We start from the raw sequence: 20101 nt of genomic DNA, 5'->3' as shown, positions 1-20101 counted from the left end.
GCAAAAAAAGGATATCAGGAGCATGACTCCTTATCAACTCCCAAACCGCTTTTTGTCTAGGGCCACTGTTCAAGCCCCTCACATTCCATGATAAAACAATCATTTAGGGGGATTGAAAAAGTGTGAATCTAGAGTCTTTACTAACCCTGACTCAACCAAATTCTCCCCCATCAATTTGATCTTCTCTAAGTCCTTTTTTCTTCCAGCCTTAGAACTCTTCTCCAATGATCCTTTCTTAATGTCCTTCTGGTGGACACCCAAATGTACAACCATCTTATTACTTTTGGCCCCAGCAGGTTCCAATTTTTGAGCAGAAGGAGAAACCTCCCCCCAACCAACTCCACTACATCACTAGGAATGGATCCCAACTGGGCTACACCTGGCTGATCCATCTCCATTTGCTGGCTCCTCACAATTTGCAAGGCCTGGGTCGAGTCCCAAACCACACTATCATCTACCAACCCTGGAGCACCTTGATCCAAAGGAGTCAGCCCAGGGTTTACCTCTTGCTGGGTGAGGTCGTCCAGGGCTTCAAACCTGTTGAAAGTATCCTCCTCATGTCTCACTTATAAGGGCCTCTTTTGTCCCCAATTCCTTTTATTTGTCTTAACTGGGACAAAACCATCATAACCCACAACTTCCTCGGTCATGGTGGCTTTTCCTTTATCAACCCCATCTATGTTACGGGTCGGCTGTTGAGATTGGTGCACCATCGGTTTATACCTAGGGCACTTGCGCTGCAAGTGACCGTACTCATGACATAGGCGACACCGGAAAGGTAAAGTCTCATAATCCAGTTGTTGAACCCAGGAATAAGAACCCGCACACATATCAATAGCATCTGGCAAAGGCTTACTAAGATCAATCTCAACATAGATGCGAGCGAAGGTCATTACCCTTCTCCCCAGGGTTTGCGAGGATTCTCCAACTGGCCTCCCAAGCACTGAAGTGAGCATCCAAAGCACATCCTCCCAACAACATTCCACCGGAAGTCGCGTTAAGCGGACCCACACTGGGACCCTATTCGGAAGTTCCTCCAAAGGGTTGAACCTTGCATGCCAAGGTTTGATAAACAATCCCACCTGGTTGTAAAAATACGACCCTCCTTCAAAAACCCTACTCCGATCCTCCATGCAATTGAAGGTAACCATGAAGTAGTTGTTTGGCAGTAACATGATCTCCATCTCCCCTTCCGGAGCCCAAGTTCTTTGAGCCCAGTTTTCCAAAAACTGCAGAGAGACCCTCATCCCCAAAAACTTACTGTATCACGAATGTTTGGAAAAGTAATCAACATCCTCCGCTATCATCTTCGGAGGAATACTCGCCCTAGGTCTCTTGCTGCACTTCTCCAGGCAGCCATTAATCTTCGAAATCCACGAACCCTTAGCATTTCCAGCCCTAGACTCTGAGGCAAAAAGGTTATTATCATACGTCTTTAAATTATGGGATGGAGGTTTCAAACCCCCCGCAGCCCGAAGCTCCATATTGTGAGGTGCCTTCGAGGCCTCCCCACCAGATCTATGCAACTCACCGCTCGGAGAGCCCACCCTCCGAAGGGAGCTGGCCAAAGACTCTGAACCCTGCATGCAACAAACACCCTTAGCCCACAGCGTAGGTTGAGCCTCCCCCAACCCTACCCCATGCGCAAACTGTAGATCCGTAGGGACTCCGAGCCCCTACCCCCCGCAACCACCACACTACCTTCCCCCGTAGCCCCGATGCCACCCCTTCCTGCAACAACACCCTCGTCCACAACCTCCACCCTCACACCACCGCACCAGCCAATAGGCCTGCCTATGAGCTAGGGCTTCGATGCCCTAGCCCGCGCTCGACTCCCATCACGCGCAGCGCCGCCATCGTAGTTTTTTACACACTAAATTATTTAAGTCATGTAATATATTTCTATTTTTTTTATATTATTACTAAAAGTAAAACTTATGTAAATATGAATTACTAATATTCTCCATCCATATATTCACCCACCAAATAAGTCTAAATTAACTAGGTGTGTAAAGTGTGCCTCTTAATATTCTCAACAATACATATTTGCTTGCAAAGTTTGTTAATTGTCTTTAAACATTAAATGATATATTACAAGTTAATTTATCTAAAGTTTGGAAACACTTTAGCCCCCGAGGAACCTTGTAATTTCAAAAAAGGATCCCAAAAGTGTCATAACTCTTTTGGGGTTCATCTAGCCTTAGTAAAAAATTACAGAGTAAAACAAGTTTTTTGTTCAAATTATTCTTTATATATAACTTAAGAATTACAGTTTCAATATTAAAGTCATTCACATTTGTGAAGAATATAATAAGAAAGCCGACTTCAATGGAAATGATTAACTAGTGCAATCTTTTTTTTTATGTTTTCACAATTTAAATATTCACAAAGATGATTTTCTTCCAAACAATGGTACTTAAATTAAAATGTTTTTTATTAAATCTCTCAAAAAATTTATTAGAACTATTCTAGTTTTATTGTAGGCACAACAATTGACTATTTCATTTTTTGTATTATAAAAAAATTAAAAATCCTTTGTCCTAGGAAAATAAAAATTCAAAAACCAACAATGTCTTAATAACCTTTATATCCATTTACACACAACATTCTTAACATAGAATAGAAAAGAAAATATTAAGCATGCATAGCTATTATAAGAGCTACTTAACTCTTTTGAATATGAAATTTCCAATCCATAAAGTTCAAATAACAAAACTTCACAAATGCCCGCTATCATGAGATGAAGAGGTACTCATGGCAGGATAACGTATCTCCTAACTAGAGATTTTATTGATTATTTCCTTACCAAGTGCCAAAACTTGTCACTAAACACCTTTTATATCTGAAGACGGTGAAATTAACCTCAACACTTCAAATTCTACCCTCAACAGTGGACTTTGGTATTTGCTTGTGTCCAGGGATACGAGAAATGGCCTTTGTCGAAGAAATATCTAAAAAATGTTGAATAGAAATTCTAGAATCAGAAGATGATTAGGTCATTCATGCGACCAAGAGGATCCTGGGTGAGAAATTCATAAACACAGAGCATAGGAAGCAGGTAGACAACAACATTCCTGTTGACTTCGCAGCCATTTTACTCACAATGGGCGAAAACAAGGTAATTGTCTCTACAATATGTAGGCTAATCTTCAAGAACAAATATTTGGAAAATCTTGAGATGGCTATTACCAGTGTGGACGACAAACTTCTTATCCCTTACCCGAAATATTATTAGAGAGTCTCATAGGCCATTGATAAGGGTGAGACAATCAGGATAACCTTCAAAAGACTCATCCTCATGATCAAGGATCAGAAGTCCTTTTTATAGTGGAAACCAGACATAAGGAGGAATATCAAATTCCTCAAGCAATGACTTGGCGTGGTAAAAGAGCCAGAAGGAGAATGGTGGGCAAACTATATGACAAGTGAAGGTTGGGTAGCGATGCAGGTTGAAAGCCCCACTGTCATAGGTGCATCATATTCTCAGGCTTCTAGGTCGGAAGTCATAGAGGAAAAAAGAAGAATAATGATGTCTACACTTGGAAGAGTCTTGAAAGATTATGTTGTCAAAGTCAAAATGAACACAGGGGCAATCTCTACACCTCAAGGCATTGCAATGGGGGAAGGCTTCGGCTCAGGCTTAGGCATCGGAATGGCGGAACTGGGTCCATTTGAGGGATGAACCTTTTTAGATAGCTAAGTCATATATAGTAATGACACACTTATAACTTAGACTGGTTTTAGCTATAATACTATAAATCGATATAGTTATGTCATTAATACCTGGTTTTGAATGATCATCAAAACGATGCTTTGGACACATATTTTATAGATCTTTTACTTAGAATTCACAAGGTTTCCTTATTTGGATGACTAATTTTCTGCCGCGTGTCTGTTTGTTTCATCTTCATGCTGGTTATTTTCTTATATGTTTAGACACACACACACACACACACACACACACACACACACACACACACACACACACACACACACACACACACACACACACATTTCTGTCTTTTTTTGCATTTGCCTCTTCTTATGTTTGTTTCTCCTGGTCTCGATTTTTAGGTTTATTGATTCACATACATACATACATACATTCCTTTTCTTTGCCTCTCTGCTTTCATATGTCTGTATTGCTGGTCATCTCTCTCTCTCTCTCTCACACACACACACAATATATATATATATATATATATATATATATATATATATATATATATATATATATATATATATATATATATATATATATATATATATATATATATATATTGTGTGTGTGTGTGTGTGTGTATTGCTGGTCTTGACAGATGATTTCAATTTCAGAATTTTTCATTGTCTGGGAGATTCTGTTAAAGACACTGGTATTGAGCTAATCTCTGTAGTTTTCTTTACTTCTTTTATTGATATTAAATAGGCGGGGTTGAGGAATATTGCTAACATCGATGGTATTTCAATTACGCTCTGGTTTTATTGTCATTATGCAATAGCAAAGGCAGAATCACTCTATAGTTATATCATTGTATCTATGGCATGACATATTTGTCTGCAAGCAATTTAACAAGGATCAAAAAGTTATAGCTCATCTCTAACTAGGTTTTATTTATGAGGTTAATATGGCCTGATACTTTCAAAATGGTAAAATCATCTTGGTAGATTGAAATTTCAGTTGTAGTAAGGTTATAATGAACAATGATGTTTATCTAGCCTAACCCTCTTGTTGAGTGAAGTTTCTGCATTTTAGGCTCTTACAGGGAAGCATAGGAAGAGATTGTTTCAGAGGGTGGTCAAAGCACCTCTCAACTTCCTAATCATTTTGAATACTTTATGAAGATAAATCACATGCTTTCAATAACTTATTGTGTAGGTTCAATTAATATCTAACAATTGGGCTAGTGGTTTGGAAAATGTGTTGTTTGTTGGCTTGCAGTGCAGGGAATACCTTCGGTCCATAACTAGCAATCTTTTGAGCTACAAATTTGAGAGATAAAGCAATGAAGAGAACAACTACTTTTTGGGGGTAAATGTAAAAGAATTCTGCTTCCAGTTGCATAACAAGATCAAAAGGACGAAAGTACCTTAATCACAGACATATGATTTGTAAATTACCAGCCTAATAATGCTTGATTTGAGGATTGTATATTCCTCGGAATTGTTATATCTTTGATTGTATATTCTTAAGACCGAAGGTTTTCTCCACCCAGCTCTTTCCTACTAGTGCCCCTAGTAAGTTGGGTTGTATTAGGTTTTAAAATTAATAAAAATATGGCTTCGGCCTTTTACTGATCAAACAAACAAACAAAAAAAACACTTCACAAATTTACAAAAATATTTGTATAAATATTTTGAATCATATTTAACAATATGTTATTAAGATAAATTAATATATCAAAACTTCATATTTTAAACTCTATAAAATATTAAAAATTATCATTATTTGTAGTAAAAAATAAAATTAGAAAGAACTATCACTATCAAAAAGATTAATGATTGTACAAGGCACAATTGTGGGGATTAAAAACACTAACAATAAAGTTAGGACATACTATAGTAAGGAGGTCATGTTGCTCCAATTGTAGGCAAATGGAAGTATGGGTCAACTCAAAGTTAGGATTAAAAGTGTTAGAAAATTGAAAGAAACAATAGAAATTAAAGGATACCTGGAGTTGCAAAGCATACAAAAAGCCAAAAGATAAAAAAGGCAAATCTAAGGATCATTATCCAAAGAATGCAAAGACCTTTGCATTTCTACTTCAAGCATGTATGCTTCAATAACCACTCACAAGGTTAGCACTACAAGCTTAGGTTTATTCCTAGGTGTTCAAGGTTCCCTTGTATTAGAAATGTGGCTCTACTTTATTATTAAACAAACTCCTTGTATTAGAAATGTGGCTCTACTTTGTTATTAAACAAACTTTTGTATTGGGACTTCTTACTTTTTGGCTTTTGTTGTTGTAAGGTATGATCTTTCATCATTTAACTTGGTCTTTCTATTTGAAAGTGACTTAAACAACTTCTTTGTATCGGACAAACTTTTGTATTGGGACTTGTTACCATTTTGTTTCTTTTATTTGGCCATTTAACTTGGTATTTCTATTAGAGAATGACTTTAAAAACTTTGCATCTCCAAAAGTCCACTTTTATCAGCTATGCTTAATAATGAGAAACCAAGATGTACTTTTAATATTATATTTTTTAAGAAAGAGGATGCTTGTTACCTTTTATGAATATTCAAATGTTTGCATTAGGGTTATAACTCATGATGTTTTTATCAATACACAAATATTTGCTTTGAGTAGATATCATGATTTTGGGCTATGTTCTCAAGTGTAAAATTGTTGTTGTAAACATTGCAATAATCAAAGCATACATGAAAATCTTAGTGGCCAAATGGCATATTAAGTTGAGCATCATGTATGAAATGGATGTCTTGTAATTCTTAATAATAATTACTATTACCATGACAAAGTAACACTATAATAACAATAATAAGAGATAAAAAGAATAATAATAATAATAGCAATATTAACAACAATAGTAATAGTGATATAAGAACAAAATTGAAAAAAATAACTATCATTTAATAACACTTGATGCAATTAGAGAATCTTTATCTCCATACCATATATATAATCAATTCCAATATAATGCAAATCATTTTGACATTTATAGCAATATTTGTTAGTGATCCATTCCAATAAAATTACTAAAGTATTTACTAAGATTTCTTAATATACCCTAGATGAATTACAAGGTTATAACTAAAGTCACTCAATAATACCTCAGTAGATCAGCATTATAAACTGTATCAGGGTACTCCTATGAACCACTTGCAAAATAGTAGCTACTCATAGAAATTGCAAGAAAACACATCATTAGTTTTCAAACAATTTGGCTTTGTCGTCTTCATATTCAAAATGCTGTTGTCTTCATATTAACAGAGCTAGACTGGCATTATTATAATAGTTTTATTGAGTATAAGAAACCAAGAAATTTGCTGAATTTGTACTATAGCACTTCCACTAACATGAACCGAGTGAAAATAGTGCACTCAAATTATCGAAAAACAAACACAATTACATGAAAAAATGGCCAAAATTATACAACATACAAATATAACATCAAGCCTATAAGTGCTTGATCTTTTGTGCTCAGGAGAATTAATAACACTTGTTGCCCCAAAATTGTTATCCAGTGCACTTCCTCAACACTTAAGTTCTACTGTTTTACTAAAAGCTGTTGATTATTGTGATTTCTTCCATCCATGCCACAAATGGAGCTTCATTATCAAACATCTGATTACATTTCTTAGTATTGTGAATCTTAAAATAAGATAGATGAGAATTACCTCGCCGCCTCCTAGTCTGCTTGGAATGGAAGTTTTGTCCTTGAAAGTCGAAGCTATCCATAACATTACAATTCTTATTATGCAGACTGTCTCGTTTCCCCATATATGTTCTCCAGCTCTTCATTCCGTTTAATTTTCAGTTACCTTATGGCAGAGGGCTGCCATGCACTTCTTGAAGAAGCTCTCTCCCAAGTGCTAATGGTTCATTATCAAATTTGTTTGACAAATTGCCTTGTTTTTCTTTAACAGAGTCTTGTCTTCCTCCATCAGAATCCAATTCAGTTGCAATTGATAAAAGGATATCCATTTTAGGAACTTTCATAAAACCAGCCTTCCTCTCCAACAACTTTGCATCAATTTGAATTATTCGGCCTAAAATGCTATGCTGAGGAGATCCCAAATCATCCACAGAAATATATGTCAGCTGTCTATGGGCCATGACAAAGGCTGCACGTACCTGACAAAAAAGTCAAATGAGAGTAAAGCATCCATTAATTTTCTTTTGAAAGTACCTACTGCATATGTTTGAAGAGATAGAGTGCAAAAGTGAAGCACAATCCATAAAAAAGAAGGCTTATAAAGCAATGGTCGTGTAAGTTGTTACACAAGAGGATGCTACATAAGTGGTTGTTCTGTAAACAGTTTCTGCACAACATGTTCTGAACATCTTCAAAAGATGATTTTTTCTAGTCGATCCTATTCTATATATCCAAAGGCAAAGATAATCTATTTAACAATAAAGTTCTCATTAAAGTCATTTTAGGTGCATAGATAAATTTTACTTCTTTCTCTTAAAATGTCATTATTTATTTTATTTTATTTTATCTATAATGTTAGTAATATTAAAGCTTAAATAACTTCTACTCTCCCCAACCATACAACCCTATTTTAACCAAACTTTCACTAAAAAGAAAAATGAAAAAAGGGCCCTTAAATTCAAACGATGCATGTGAGCCTTCAGCTAGGGGTGGAGGGGAATTTATAAGCAACATAATAAACTAATGGTAAGATTTGAAAAATGATTTCCACAAAGTTCATGTGGTTTTACATCATTTTACATAAAGTTTAGAAAAGGCACATGATGGGCAACATGATTGAGGGTAGTAATCATAAATGGCTAAAACACACAATAAAAGTTTGAGAATGCACCATTATACAAATTCCATTATACAAAGTCGGAAAGCAAAGAAAAATCACCATTAAACAAAGATGGAAAGAATATATATATATATATATATAAACTTCAAAATTATAAATTATACGAGTGATACTCGTAAATCCATAATTGCCAATAAATAGAATTTTTAAATACCTCATAATATCAAATTCATAATTTGTAAAAATGATAATACTCAAGTCTCACATAATGAAAATTCAAATTACAATTGATATTTAGTATTCATGTTGGCCAGAAAACAGAGTACAAATACAGGTCCGAAGAAACTGCCATATCTTACTGGAAAGAAGACTCGGAATGCAAGCTTTGGAATATAGAATGTAGTATAGGGATGTTATCTAAGGGCCACATCCCGTATTGTAAATATAAGTATATTGTAAGATCTATTCACCAATAGGATGAGATGGTAAGGAGAATAAAACGGTGAATAAGATAAGGAGATATAAGGAATGTAATGAATACCTATTGATATAATGAATACAAATATTTCTGAATTGTGATCTATTGTGTGTATATGGTGTTCTTATTCTAATTTACAACTAATCTTAGATCCAGATGCCTTTCGTTGTTGCCTCAATAGGACTGAGTCCAGAGAAGAAGACTGCAACACCAAAAATCCTTATGGTACAGAACTTTGGTCTACATCCCTCAAATTTCTCGCAAACATTGGTCCTGTTGTCAGGACACTAATTAGGTTCTACCGAGGTTTACCGAAAAAAATTTCAGCTTTAAAATCTCATACGGATCATGAAACAAAAAGCAGATGATGAATCAGATATGATAAACTATAACGTTGTTCTTTTGGTATCTACCCTTTGAGAGGGGGCTAGGCACCAAAGGGATGGGAAACAAAAAAGGGGAAAAGGTCTGGAGAGACCTATGAAGAGATGTGACTATCAAGAAAATTACTAAATAACCACCATAGGATACAATATAGGAGTAATGCGATCCCAAACCAAAAGCGCCCGTGGCCAAAAGAGACAAGAAATTCAAGAGAAATCAAGGAGCAAATTGACCTAGAGAGGAAAGGAAGAATGGCCAGCCCAAACGGAGAAGAGAGAAGGCAAAGGCAAATCATGGAGAGATAAGAGAGACACTGAAAAAGAATGGAATTGACTACAAAATCGAGGTTAGAGCATGCTGTTGGGAGTGCTTCTAAGTGCGCTGATGTGGGTACTGTCGTCAAAAAAGGAAAAGATAGTTGAAAGAAAGAGAAGACCCTAGAGAAAATAAGTATGTTACTAAAAGGAATCGCAAGGCAATCAAGTAATTTAGAAAAGATCATGCATAATCAAGAACCTACGAGCTTGCCAAGAGAGGAAAGTTGTAGCATAGAGGCCCCGACTCTGTTGAAACCTTTTACAAAATCCTAGAAACCGAATTTAGTTAACATAACAATAAAACTAAATGAAAGGTGTAAAAACTTCCTACAAACTGTAGACAAGGTCCTATCTTTGAATGATGATTATTTAGAGAGAAAGGATAATAAGAGCATAAGTTAATTAAGGGAAGAAGAAGAAAGAAGTTAATTCAAACTTGAGCGAAGGAAATAGGCCATTAACTAATTGAATGTCATTTACAAACAAAAATTTGAAGAGATGTTATGAAGAGTCACAACCCTTGGACCAAGACTCATCCCCCTTAAGGTCTCAAAGTAGGATAACTTTTTGCAGAAATATCACCAAAAAAAGAAAAGAGAAGAAGCAAAAGAAGCAAGATCAAAGAGAAGTGAGAGAAGAGTAGAAGCGAGAGAAGAGTAGAATACTCCTTGGAGTGAAATACTAGAGGAAGAATGATCTGATTTATGAAAACCAGATTACAATACCTGGTGTGATACCTGCGGTATTGTAGAATTCAACACAAAAATTGACAACAAGAAGATTGCAAACCAAAAAAACTGTCTCCATTCTATTCAAAATTGGAATTTATACAAGTCGAATGTATCCCAAGGGTCACACAAATCCCTTGGAATTGAAACGAAGAGTCACCATAATGTTTATTACAATTAAACTACTAAAACTATCAAAATTATCAAAAAATTAAATATAAAATTTTAGTCCACTTTGAGAAGGCACAACTTTCTCATCCTAGCTCCGAATTACAAACCGTTTGATGCATTGGAAAGGTACTCAAATAATCTAGAACCAAATTTCGGAAACATCGAAGATGTCTCTTCATCTTTCCGGGCAGCATATTTGTCCAAAAATGCACCGAAGACCCTCAAAATTGCAATTTACTAAAACATAGAAAATTTTGAAAATTAGATTTCAATATTTTCCCAATTTAATCCTGATCATTCCTCCCCCCTTAAGAGGCAATGGGCCCCATTGCACTAATCTGCTGCAACAGATGAGGAAATTGTTCTTCAATTTGTTCCTTAGTAAGCCACTTGCCTTGATGAGAACGCTGACCAGCTCGAACCACCCAATACAAAGGGATTTTCTGATTTCTCAAAGTCTTTAAAATGGCTTCAGTAACATGGTCACACTGGAATTGTTCTTCAATTTGTTCCTTAGTAAGCCACTTGCCTTGATGAGAACGCTGACCAGCTCGAACCACCCAATACAAAGGGATTTTCTGATTTCTCAAAGTCTTTAAAATGGCTTCAGTAACATGGTCACACTGGACTGGAGCAGTAGTAGAGGGGTTTAACTCTGCAGCTTGAATGTATTCAGTAGCTTGGGAGATATCCAATAAAGGAGGAAAATAGGGTCTCAACAACTCCACATTGAAAACTGGATGCAGTCCCAAAAAGGATGGCAAATTAAGTTCAAAAGCATTCTCACCAACTTGTTTCACAATAGTGTATGGTCCATAACGAAGAGGTCGAAGCTTCCTATGTGGTCCATGCAGACGCTCTTTCTGAAAATGTATCCCAAGGGTCACACAAATCCCTTGGAATTGAAACGAAGAGTCACCATAATGTTTATTACAATTAAACTACTAAAACTTGAATGGTATATGAAAACGTATCCTCAGCATGTAGCCACCTGAGATGAAGGAAGAATTCTTGGCAAATTTTGTAACTTCGGAAGTCCCAACAATGGATGTAAGTAGGATGCAACAATTGGTACAAGGAGAAACTGAATCAGTAAAGAGCTATGATGAAAGATTCAAAGAGGTCTCCAAAAAAATTGGAAGAACCTCTGGCAGAGAAGCAAAAGATAGAATGGTTCATCTCTGGACTACATAAAGACATTGAAGTGGGATTGGATGGAAGAACCTTTGATAAATGCACTGACCTAATAGCCATGGCATACCAAATAGAAGCACAACTATTAAGAAGACTGAAGAAAGATAGAGTTGTAGAAGCACTAGAAGATCTACAATTGAAAGTAAAAAAGTTAGGGGTACAAAAGGAGATTAAAGCCAACGAGCCTAAAAGGCCTAAGGAGATTTGGTGTACATATTGTAACAACGAAGGGCACATCTAGAATAAATGCCTATGCCTTAAGGACCAAGTAGAAAAAAACACTAGCTGTAGTCAAATCGGTTAAACCTAATTCTATGTACTGTGCAATCTACAAGGAATGAGATATTCATTTGATAGAGGACTACCTCGATAATAAATCTCCAATCCAAAATGGAGGAAGCTAAGGAAATCAAGGAAATCAATGCTGCCATAGTCACAATTGTAGTGCAGATGGGAAGAACGATGTTGGATACCATATACCACCCTAGAAGGATAACCAGAATGCATGTGCTACGCTTAATAATCAACAGCAGGGAAACCTGGCAGAAATGAAGCTGAGGTGTGAATTTTGTGGACAAGATACTCATGATATCTTTAAGTGTGAGAATGCTAAGAATATTTTATCAGAATACTAATCAACCTTCCCGAAGTGATGATCTACCAAAAGGAGCAAGGGTAATCCAAGGAGTACCACAATAAGGAATCAGAGGTTATCATCGAATGGATGTGTGGTCCTCAGATAATTTAACAAAAGAACATTCTAGAGAAGATCTAGTAGTTGAGAAGAAGATGAAGAAATTCAGAGGAAAGAATAAAGTTAATTTGCTGATCAAACAAGGCACTGGCACTGATACCACTAAAAAAACAATTGGAAGAAGAAGGATATGAGGAAGAATATAGCTTGGAGGAAGAAGAAGAACCAGAATACTTCTGGCCTAATAAAAACCAGCATGAGAAAGTTGTTGAGCAGGCAAAACAATCATACAACAACAATAGAAAGAAGTAGGATGTTTTACCGAGGAAGAAGTTAGAATTGCCGAAAGCCCTAGCATCCCTTAACAGGCAAAAGGATTCAGTAGTTAAATTGAAACAATGGGGAAAATACCGAAATAAACAAAAATAAGTTAACCAGATTTTAGAAGACCAAAATTGGTAGAACAGTCCTTTGTTGACAAATCTGAATTTAAATGATTAAAAAGTATAATATGTTATGGTGGATTTGGGAGCAGATTTGAATATCATTCCATCAACTACTTGGGAGAAATTGGGAAAGTCTAAACTAGTTAAAACACCGATGAATACAAGTCTTGTAGATAGTTCTGTAATGGAGACCCTAGGAACATGGAAGAATGTGGAAGTAAATGTGAAAGAAATAAAAACAATGTGTTGATTTTGAGGTGGTTGAAATGAAAGGACCTTTTAATACATTTAGAGTCCTATTAGGACTAAGGTGCTTTGTAAATTCTAAAGGTATCATAAATTCCAAAACAAAAGAAATTACCTTTGCGAATGACAAACAAATAGTCCATATACCACTAAGCATTGAGGGGTAGATCATATGTTGAACCAGTGCACAATAACGCAACCCAGCCCCATGCACTGTATCAAAAACCCCCCTCCCTATATCAGTCCCACAACATAAACTCTTTAAATTTTTATGTGTATTGGTGATTTAGAGACATGCCATAAAGTTACCGAAGAATGGGGAATGACTATTGGAAACACAAAATATCAAAAGAGGAATCTCACACAAAATTACCAAGATTTTTCGGAGCAAATGTTATTGAATATATTACTGATCTTGAGAACACATTCAAGGAAGAAAACATAAGGATGGTTACTGTTGTGCGTATCACACCACATTGTTGGCATTGTGTTGTCATTGATATCAACTGGTGTGGGATGTCTACCAGTATGTGAGATGCATGTGCAACACTGTCAAGGAGGAATACAGAGCAGAAAGAGATATCCTTGATATCTCGGTGTGTTGCAGAACACCGGTAAGGTAAGACAAGATTACTGGAACACAAGTTAGTATCTAGCTTGTGTGAATAAGGAGAGAAGGTTATCGGTGCAGTGTATCCTCGGTAAGGAAAGGATGTCAACTGGTAAGTGGTGTGTTGAGATGGGGAGGTCAAGTCAACCAAGTAAGTGGTTTTCAGCCGGCAAAGGTCATGACCAGTGTACAAGCAAGATGGGCAAGGTGCTTGAGCGGTTGTTTTGTGATGAAGAGGCGAAATGCTACCAAAATCAGATCAACACTGGAGGAGAAGAACGAACAGATCACAGGTATGCTGTGAGGCTGCAAAACAACAGGACTCTCACCAGATGAAGATGGAGTCATCATGAGATGTCACATGAGTGCACTGTAGGATGTAGATTACAGGAACTCACTCTCACCGGTAAGTGGAACTTATATCCTATCATGCATTGTGTGCATCATAGTTTTGTGAGATAAGAGAGAAGAGGTAAAGGCAAGTGCTTAAAGGCTCACACTGAATCCACTGGTGAAACAAAAGGAATGCCTCAAGTGCATGAGAACAGGGTTATGCACTGGACCAACAGATATGGCATGTTGAGTTGCCTAGACAGGTGAAGGACTGATGAGTTTGTCATCTTGACAAACCGGTAGAGATATGATCATAATTGATCAGGGAGAAGGCATAGATGAGCAAATGCAGATAGAGGAAGAATGACCTGACTAAAGGAGTCTCATGAAGGTTGATAACTTGTGCCACCAAGAAATCTTACCGGTATGAATGTTCACCAGTAATATGGACAAGGTGCAGATACAAATGACCTCCCACTTTGCTAAATGTGCATGCTATGGATGGATATGTCCGATGACTGGTCAAGGAGTTCACCGACAGTTCAAGCAGAAAACATAAATGATAAGATTACCAGTATAATGTGAGATACCGACAGGGTTAGCAAACCGGCAGTGAAAAGGAACCAATAGGGTGTTTGGTCGGTGATCCTATTTGGACCGACTTGGAGAGCCAAGCTGGCAAATGGTTGACATGGATGCCACATGGAGTCAAGGTGGCGAACCTGCATTCGGATGAAGATGGAATGTACATCGACGTGGTAGTTGCAGAGTTGGTCGACATTAATGGCAAATCCCACAAATCACGGGACGTGTTGCAGAGGTTTGGGGCTCGATGTCTGGAGGACAACCGAGATCCAACTAAGGGTGATTGAGGAGATCGAGGTGATGAAAGAAACAACATGACCGATCTTGGTAGTTGACCAAGAGATCAACCGATAGGGTAAAAAGCAAATCGCCAAAGATTGAAGGCATGACCAAGAAGGTGCGTTAATGGCGGAGGTGTGCAGTTAGCTGTCAGGGAGATCAGATCGAGCAGGATCTGATTGGGTTTTGGTTTGCCTCAAGGATGATGAGGAAACCCTAACTGCCCAAGATTTTGAATTGACCTTTGGTGGGGAAACCTGGCTATAAATATGAAGGCCAAAGACATAGTTATGCTGCTGCTGAAGAGAAGAAATACATTGTGCCATTGCGAAGTGATTGAGTGTTACTTTTGCATGTGAAAGCAAATCAGCCAAGTGCTCAGAGAGTATCTAAGAAAAGAGGGAGAGTGAAGAGCAGAACCGGTAGTGGCTATACTGGTAGAGCAGTAGTGAAAGGAGACTACAAAGAAGGCAGACAGAGTACCGACAAAGTGTTATACTGGTGAAGAGCAGAGAGTAAGGTGGAGATCCAACAGAGAAGGAGAAGTGGAAGAGGTGTATCGGCAGTTAAGCAGCAAATGAGAGCAACAAAAGAGTGAGTCGGTGTAGCAGAGAAGGTATCTCACTGGCAGGGTAAGGAATCTGGAATGGTTGCAAGATTCACTTGTAATAGAGTAACCACTTTTGTATTTAATGTTTTCATTGTGTTCACTGAGTTGTAGCTTGGTGCAGGGGTTGTAGCTCCTTTGGGTTGTAGCCAATAAATCAGGGATTGTAGTTCCTTTGGGTTGTAGCCCATAAACAAGGCAGGGGTCGTAGCTCCTTGGGTTGGTGCCCTAAACATTGTAACAATTTTCATTGTGAGGTTGGATTGGAGCAGTAGACTCCAGCAACATTACTCACCGAGGTTTTTCCCATCTTGGGTTTTCCTCGTATATGTTGGTGTTATGTGATGTCCCCTTATGTATGTTTGCAATTGAGTTAGTCTCCTCACTAACCGGTAAGTCTGTTCATAGTTAGATCTAACAACCGGTATGCTCACAATAGGATAGCTAAAGGGAAAAGTTTGATGTAATGTCCCCTTCTCAATGATGTGCTTTCAGTGGTCCATTGGTCTATCTCAAGGACCCACAGGCTATATGGAATGAAGAATTAGGGTTTCAAACATTGGTGTAGCATGAACTTACTATTTTTAGTAAGTCGAGGGTTGACTGTTTAGATGATGCTATCTTACAGAGTTTTCCATGTTTTGTCACTGGGTGCGAAGATGATGTTTTTCAGAGCTATATTGCTTGACTTACTATTTTTAGTAAGTATCAGTTTAGGTGATCCTATTTATAGTAGGGCAGTTCAACACTTCAGTCCTCAATTCAATCTGGTGGATGGTTCAACACTTCAATCCTCAATTCAATTGGGTTTTGAGCAGTATTTGTCTTGCAGGATGATGCTATCTTACAGAGTTTTCCATGTTCTGTCACTGGGTGCGAAGATGATGTTTTTCAAAGCTATATTGCTTGACTTACTATTTTTAGTAAGTACCAGTTTAGGTGATCCTATTTATAGTAGGGCAGTTCAGAGATTCAATTCAATCTGGTGGATGGTTCAACACTTCAGTCCTCCATTCAATTGGGTTTTGAGCAGTATTTGTCTTGCAGGATGATGCTATCTTACAAAGTTTTCCATGTTCTATCACTGGGTGCGAAGATGATGTTTTTCAGAGCTATATTGCTTGACTTACTATTTTTAGTAAGTATCAGTTTAGGTTATCCTATTTATAGTAGGACAGTTCAGAGATTCAATTCAATCTGGTGGATGGTTCAACACTTCAGTCCTCAATTCAATTGGGTTTTGAGTAGTATTTGTCTTGCAGGATGATTTATTAAATATTAACACTGCATTCTAAGGTTAATATTTAATTATATTATTTTGGACGACTTGGGGAAAATAGAAGGTTTATTTTATTCAAGTGATATTATCAAATTTTACTAAGTCAGTGACATAAGGGAAATCAAATTATTTCATGAGCATCACTCAATGTCTTGTTTGCAAGTTATTATCATAGGCAAAAGTTTGAACTTGCCTAAGGGAAGAGGACGCCACCCTTGTGGGATTTATTTCATATTTCTCAAATGTATTTGGACACCCTTGGGGAAATAATGAAGTGACATGTAATTTGGATGTATTTGGGCGCACTTGCATTTGAATTTAGAGAGAAAAAAGTTATAAATAAGAGCCTTGGGCTCTCATTTGGTTCATAAAAAAGAATTTGCATTGTTATGCTGCCGAAATGGAGAGCAAAACTGAGCTTCGGAGTTGAGGCTTCCTAGCTAGCACGGTTTCATACTTGCAATACAATACCTAGCTGGTGGGTGTGATTTAGAGTTGATTTTGGTGTGAGGATTTTCAAATTTAGAATTTTTGTGAGTTTTCTATGTTGCTTGTTTGGAGTGGCTGAAGCGGATTTTTGATTACAACTCTCTGCTTGAGTATCTGTTTCTTCTGGGTAGAGGCTCGTTGGAAGCACCTTGGAGAGGCGATCATTCCTTTGGAAGGGCGTTGGGTTTGGTGATGACATGTTTTATTAAGAGCAAACCGAAATTTGCAGCTGGTCATACCCTTCCTATAGTGCCTTGGTTTGTGTGCCCTTTGCGTGTGGTGATTTGGGTACTGGTTTGAGCTCCTGGTTGATTCACCTTGGTCATAACAGTTGTTCGCCTGAGTTCGTGAGGATTTTGGAGCTGATTCGAAAGAGTTATGTGCATTTCAATGTGGCTGGCCCATTTCTAGAGATGCTGGTATTTATATCAGAATTGTTGTTTTTATGTTTTAGCCTGAAATCAGTTCTAGTCTATGATTGAATGTTGTAGTACATCATTGTAATCATCTTGTATCATTGGTTAGTAATACTAACCTCATATTGAACTTGAAGTGCTCATTGTAATCCCCACTGCATAAGTGGAAGAGGTTGGCTGGGCCACCTTAGTGTTTGTAATTTCTTTGTGCTTCTATACTCCCAGTGAATAAGTGGTTGAGTGGTATTGTCCTCCCGCTGAAATATGCAGTTGAGTGATAGTTTTTATGCATAAGTCCTTCCGCTGCATAAGCGGTAGAGTGATTTGGTTTTGGTTATGCTTTGTTCCCTTGGTTGGTTTACCGCCAAGTTCCTGTTCTTCATCCCGCTGAAAAGTGGAAAGGGCTGGCTTGCCACCCAGCATTGTACTTGCTTTATAATTTCCAGCAGATCAGTGAACTAACGAACCCCTTATCACCGTATGCTCTCACCTTCCCACATTGGGCACTTGGTGACCAGAAAGTGGAAGGGTTACAATTTCAGCAAGCATTGAGTTTACATTTTCTAACCTTAATGGGTTATGTGTTTGTTTGTAATTCTTATTGTGCTAAAAACCAAAAAAAAATTATCCGGGATATTACATTTGAGAACCACTGATTTACCCTCTCCCCCTCTCAGTGGTGCATTGTATCTAACAATTGGTATCAGAGCATAGGTTTCTAGTTAGACGAGCTTTCTCCAACTTGGGTAGATTCTGGCTTAAGGACATAATGGTTTGTTTAGTGTCAATCCCTACTCCAGTTTTTGATGGATCAAACTATTCTATTTGGAGTTGCGGAATGGAAGTCTACTTGTCCTCCCTAGGTTATGATGTCTGGATGGCGGTTGTTAATGGTCTCCCTAGGAATGTCAGTTCTCCCACCAGTCTTGAAGAAGAAAGAAGATGCAAGTGCAACGATGAAGCCATGAAGGCTATTTTCTATGGACTCACCGGTAATGTTCCCTCACAGGTGGATAAGTGTAAATCGCCAGAAAGTCTATGGGATAGACTAAAGAAACTCTATGGAAATGAACCCTGCACTGCTGAATCAGCCTGTGAGAGTGAGAAAGACAATGCAGCAGATACATGTGCAAATGACAGAAGGAGTTTAGAGTGTTGCAATAGCATTGGTGATGTGGAGACTCATCTCTTCATGGCCCATGAGATAGGCATTGAGAATCACACATCAAAAGGGGATAATGGAGATAGATCCAACCAGTACGATGTGTTTGGCAGTGACTTTGAAGAAGATGAAGAGGAAGGAGACTAGGTAGATAGATCTAGTCAGCAAGATCTATTTGGAAGTGATGAAGAAGAAGAGGAAGATGTAGAAGTTGATCTAGAAGGTGAATTGCTAAGTGCCCTTGATGAGTTGCAAAATGTTAGAAATGAATTTAAAAACTACAAAAGATCAGTTCATGAGGATTGCAGCCAGTTGAGAACCTGTCTTGAAGAATCAAACCAAAAAGTTGGTTTATTGACCAATCAACTAGAAAAGGCAAAAAGATTAACTAATGATTTGAAATCAGTCTTGGACTCCAAGGAAAGTGAAATGGAGATTCTGAGGAAAGAATACAAGATCAGAGTTCCGTGACTTGCCATGACTCGCCAAAACTCGGCAAGTCATGGGCCAAGTCACCCTCAGCGAGTCCTGGGTGGCTCGGACCCGGACTCGGCAAGTTTGGGCCGATTCATGACGAGTCACATGACTCGGTGACTTGGCTCAGACCCAGTGAGTCCCGATGCCAGGACTCGACCGACATAAACTGCCAAAAAAGCAAAAATAAAACATGTTAAAAATGGTTTTACTTGCTTTTTTTTTCATTTATATTTTATGCTAAGTTGTAAAAGGCATCTCATTTCATTCTATTGAAAAATTAGGAGGAGAAGAGTGAGTTGTGAGGAAAAAGAAGAGAGCATAGTAGGGCAACCAACAAAGAGGAGGAGTATAATTTCTTCAACAAATCACATTGGGGCAGTGTAATACTTGCATTTGGTGCATCAAAAGCTTGTTAGAGAGGATTGGAAAGAGGTTGCGTTTCATTTCAACCTTCTTATAAGAGGTAAGATTTATATTTTTTGGTGTTTTATAAGCAAAATTTACTTTTTTTTAAAAAAAATTTGTAATATGTATTCATTTCTTTCAAATAAATCAGCAAACCCTACCATGTAGATTGTTTTTTGTTTTCTCAAAACTTAAAGAAATCAGCAAACCCTACAATGTACATTTTTTTTTGTTTAAAAATGTACATTGTAGGGTTTGCTGATTTCTTTATGTTTTGAAATGAAAAAAACAATCTACATGGTAAGTTTGCTAATTTCTTTGAAAAAAATGAATACAAATTCTATTA

At 37.4% G+C, this 20101-nt stretch overlaps 1 protein-coding gene across 3 annotated transcripts in view; it reads right to left on the bottom strand.

The window, feature by feature from the left end:
- Positions 1–6884: 6884 nt before the first annotated feature.
- The window catches only part of LOC131054877 (uncharacterized), a 253597-nt gene continuing 240380 nt past the window's right edge, over positions 6885–20101 (bottom strand). For all 3 annotated transcript variants that reach the window (XM_057989514.2, XM_057989511.2, XM_057989512.2), the window contains one exon: positions 6885–7814. In XM_057989514.2, the coding sequence (XP_057845497.2) occupies positions 7503–7814 (312 nt within the window). In that variant the 3' untranslated portion in view covers positions 6885–7502. The remainder of the gene's footprint in view (positions 7815–20101) is intronic.

Source organism: Cryptomeria japonica, chromosome 5, assembly GCF_030272615.1.
Source record: "Cryptomeria japonica chromosome 5, Sugi_1.0, whole genome shotgun sequence".
Classification (NCBI taxonomy): Eukaryota; Viridiplantae; Streptophyta; class Pinopsida; order Cupressales; family Cupressaceae; genus Cryptomeria; species Cryptomeria japonica.
The sequence above is the reverse complement of the archived record's forward strand: the minus strand, read 5'-3'. Positions and strand labels throughout refer to the sequence as shown.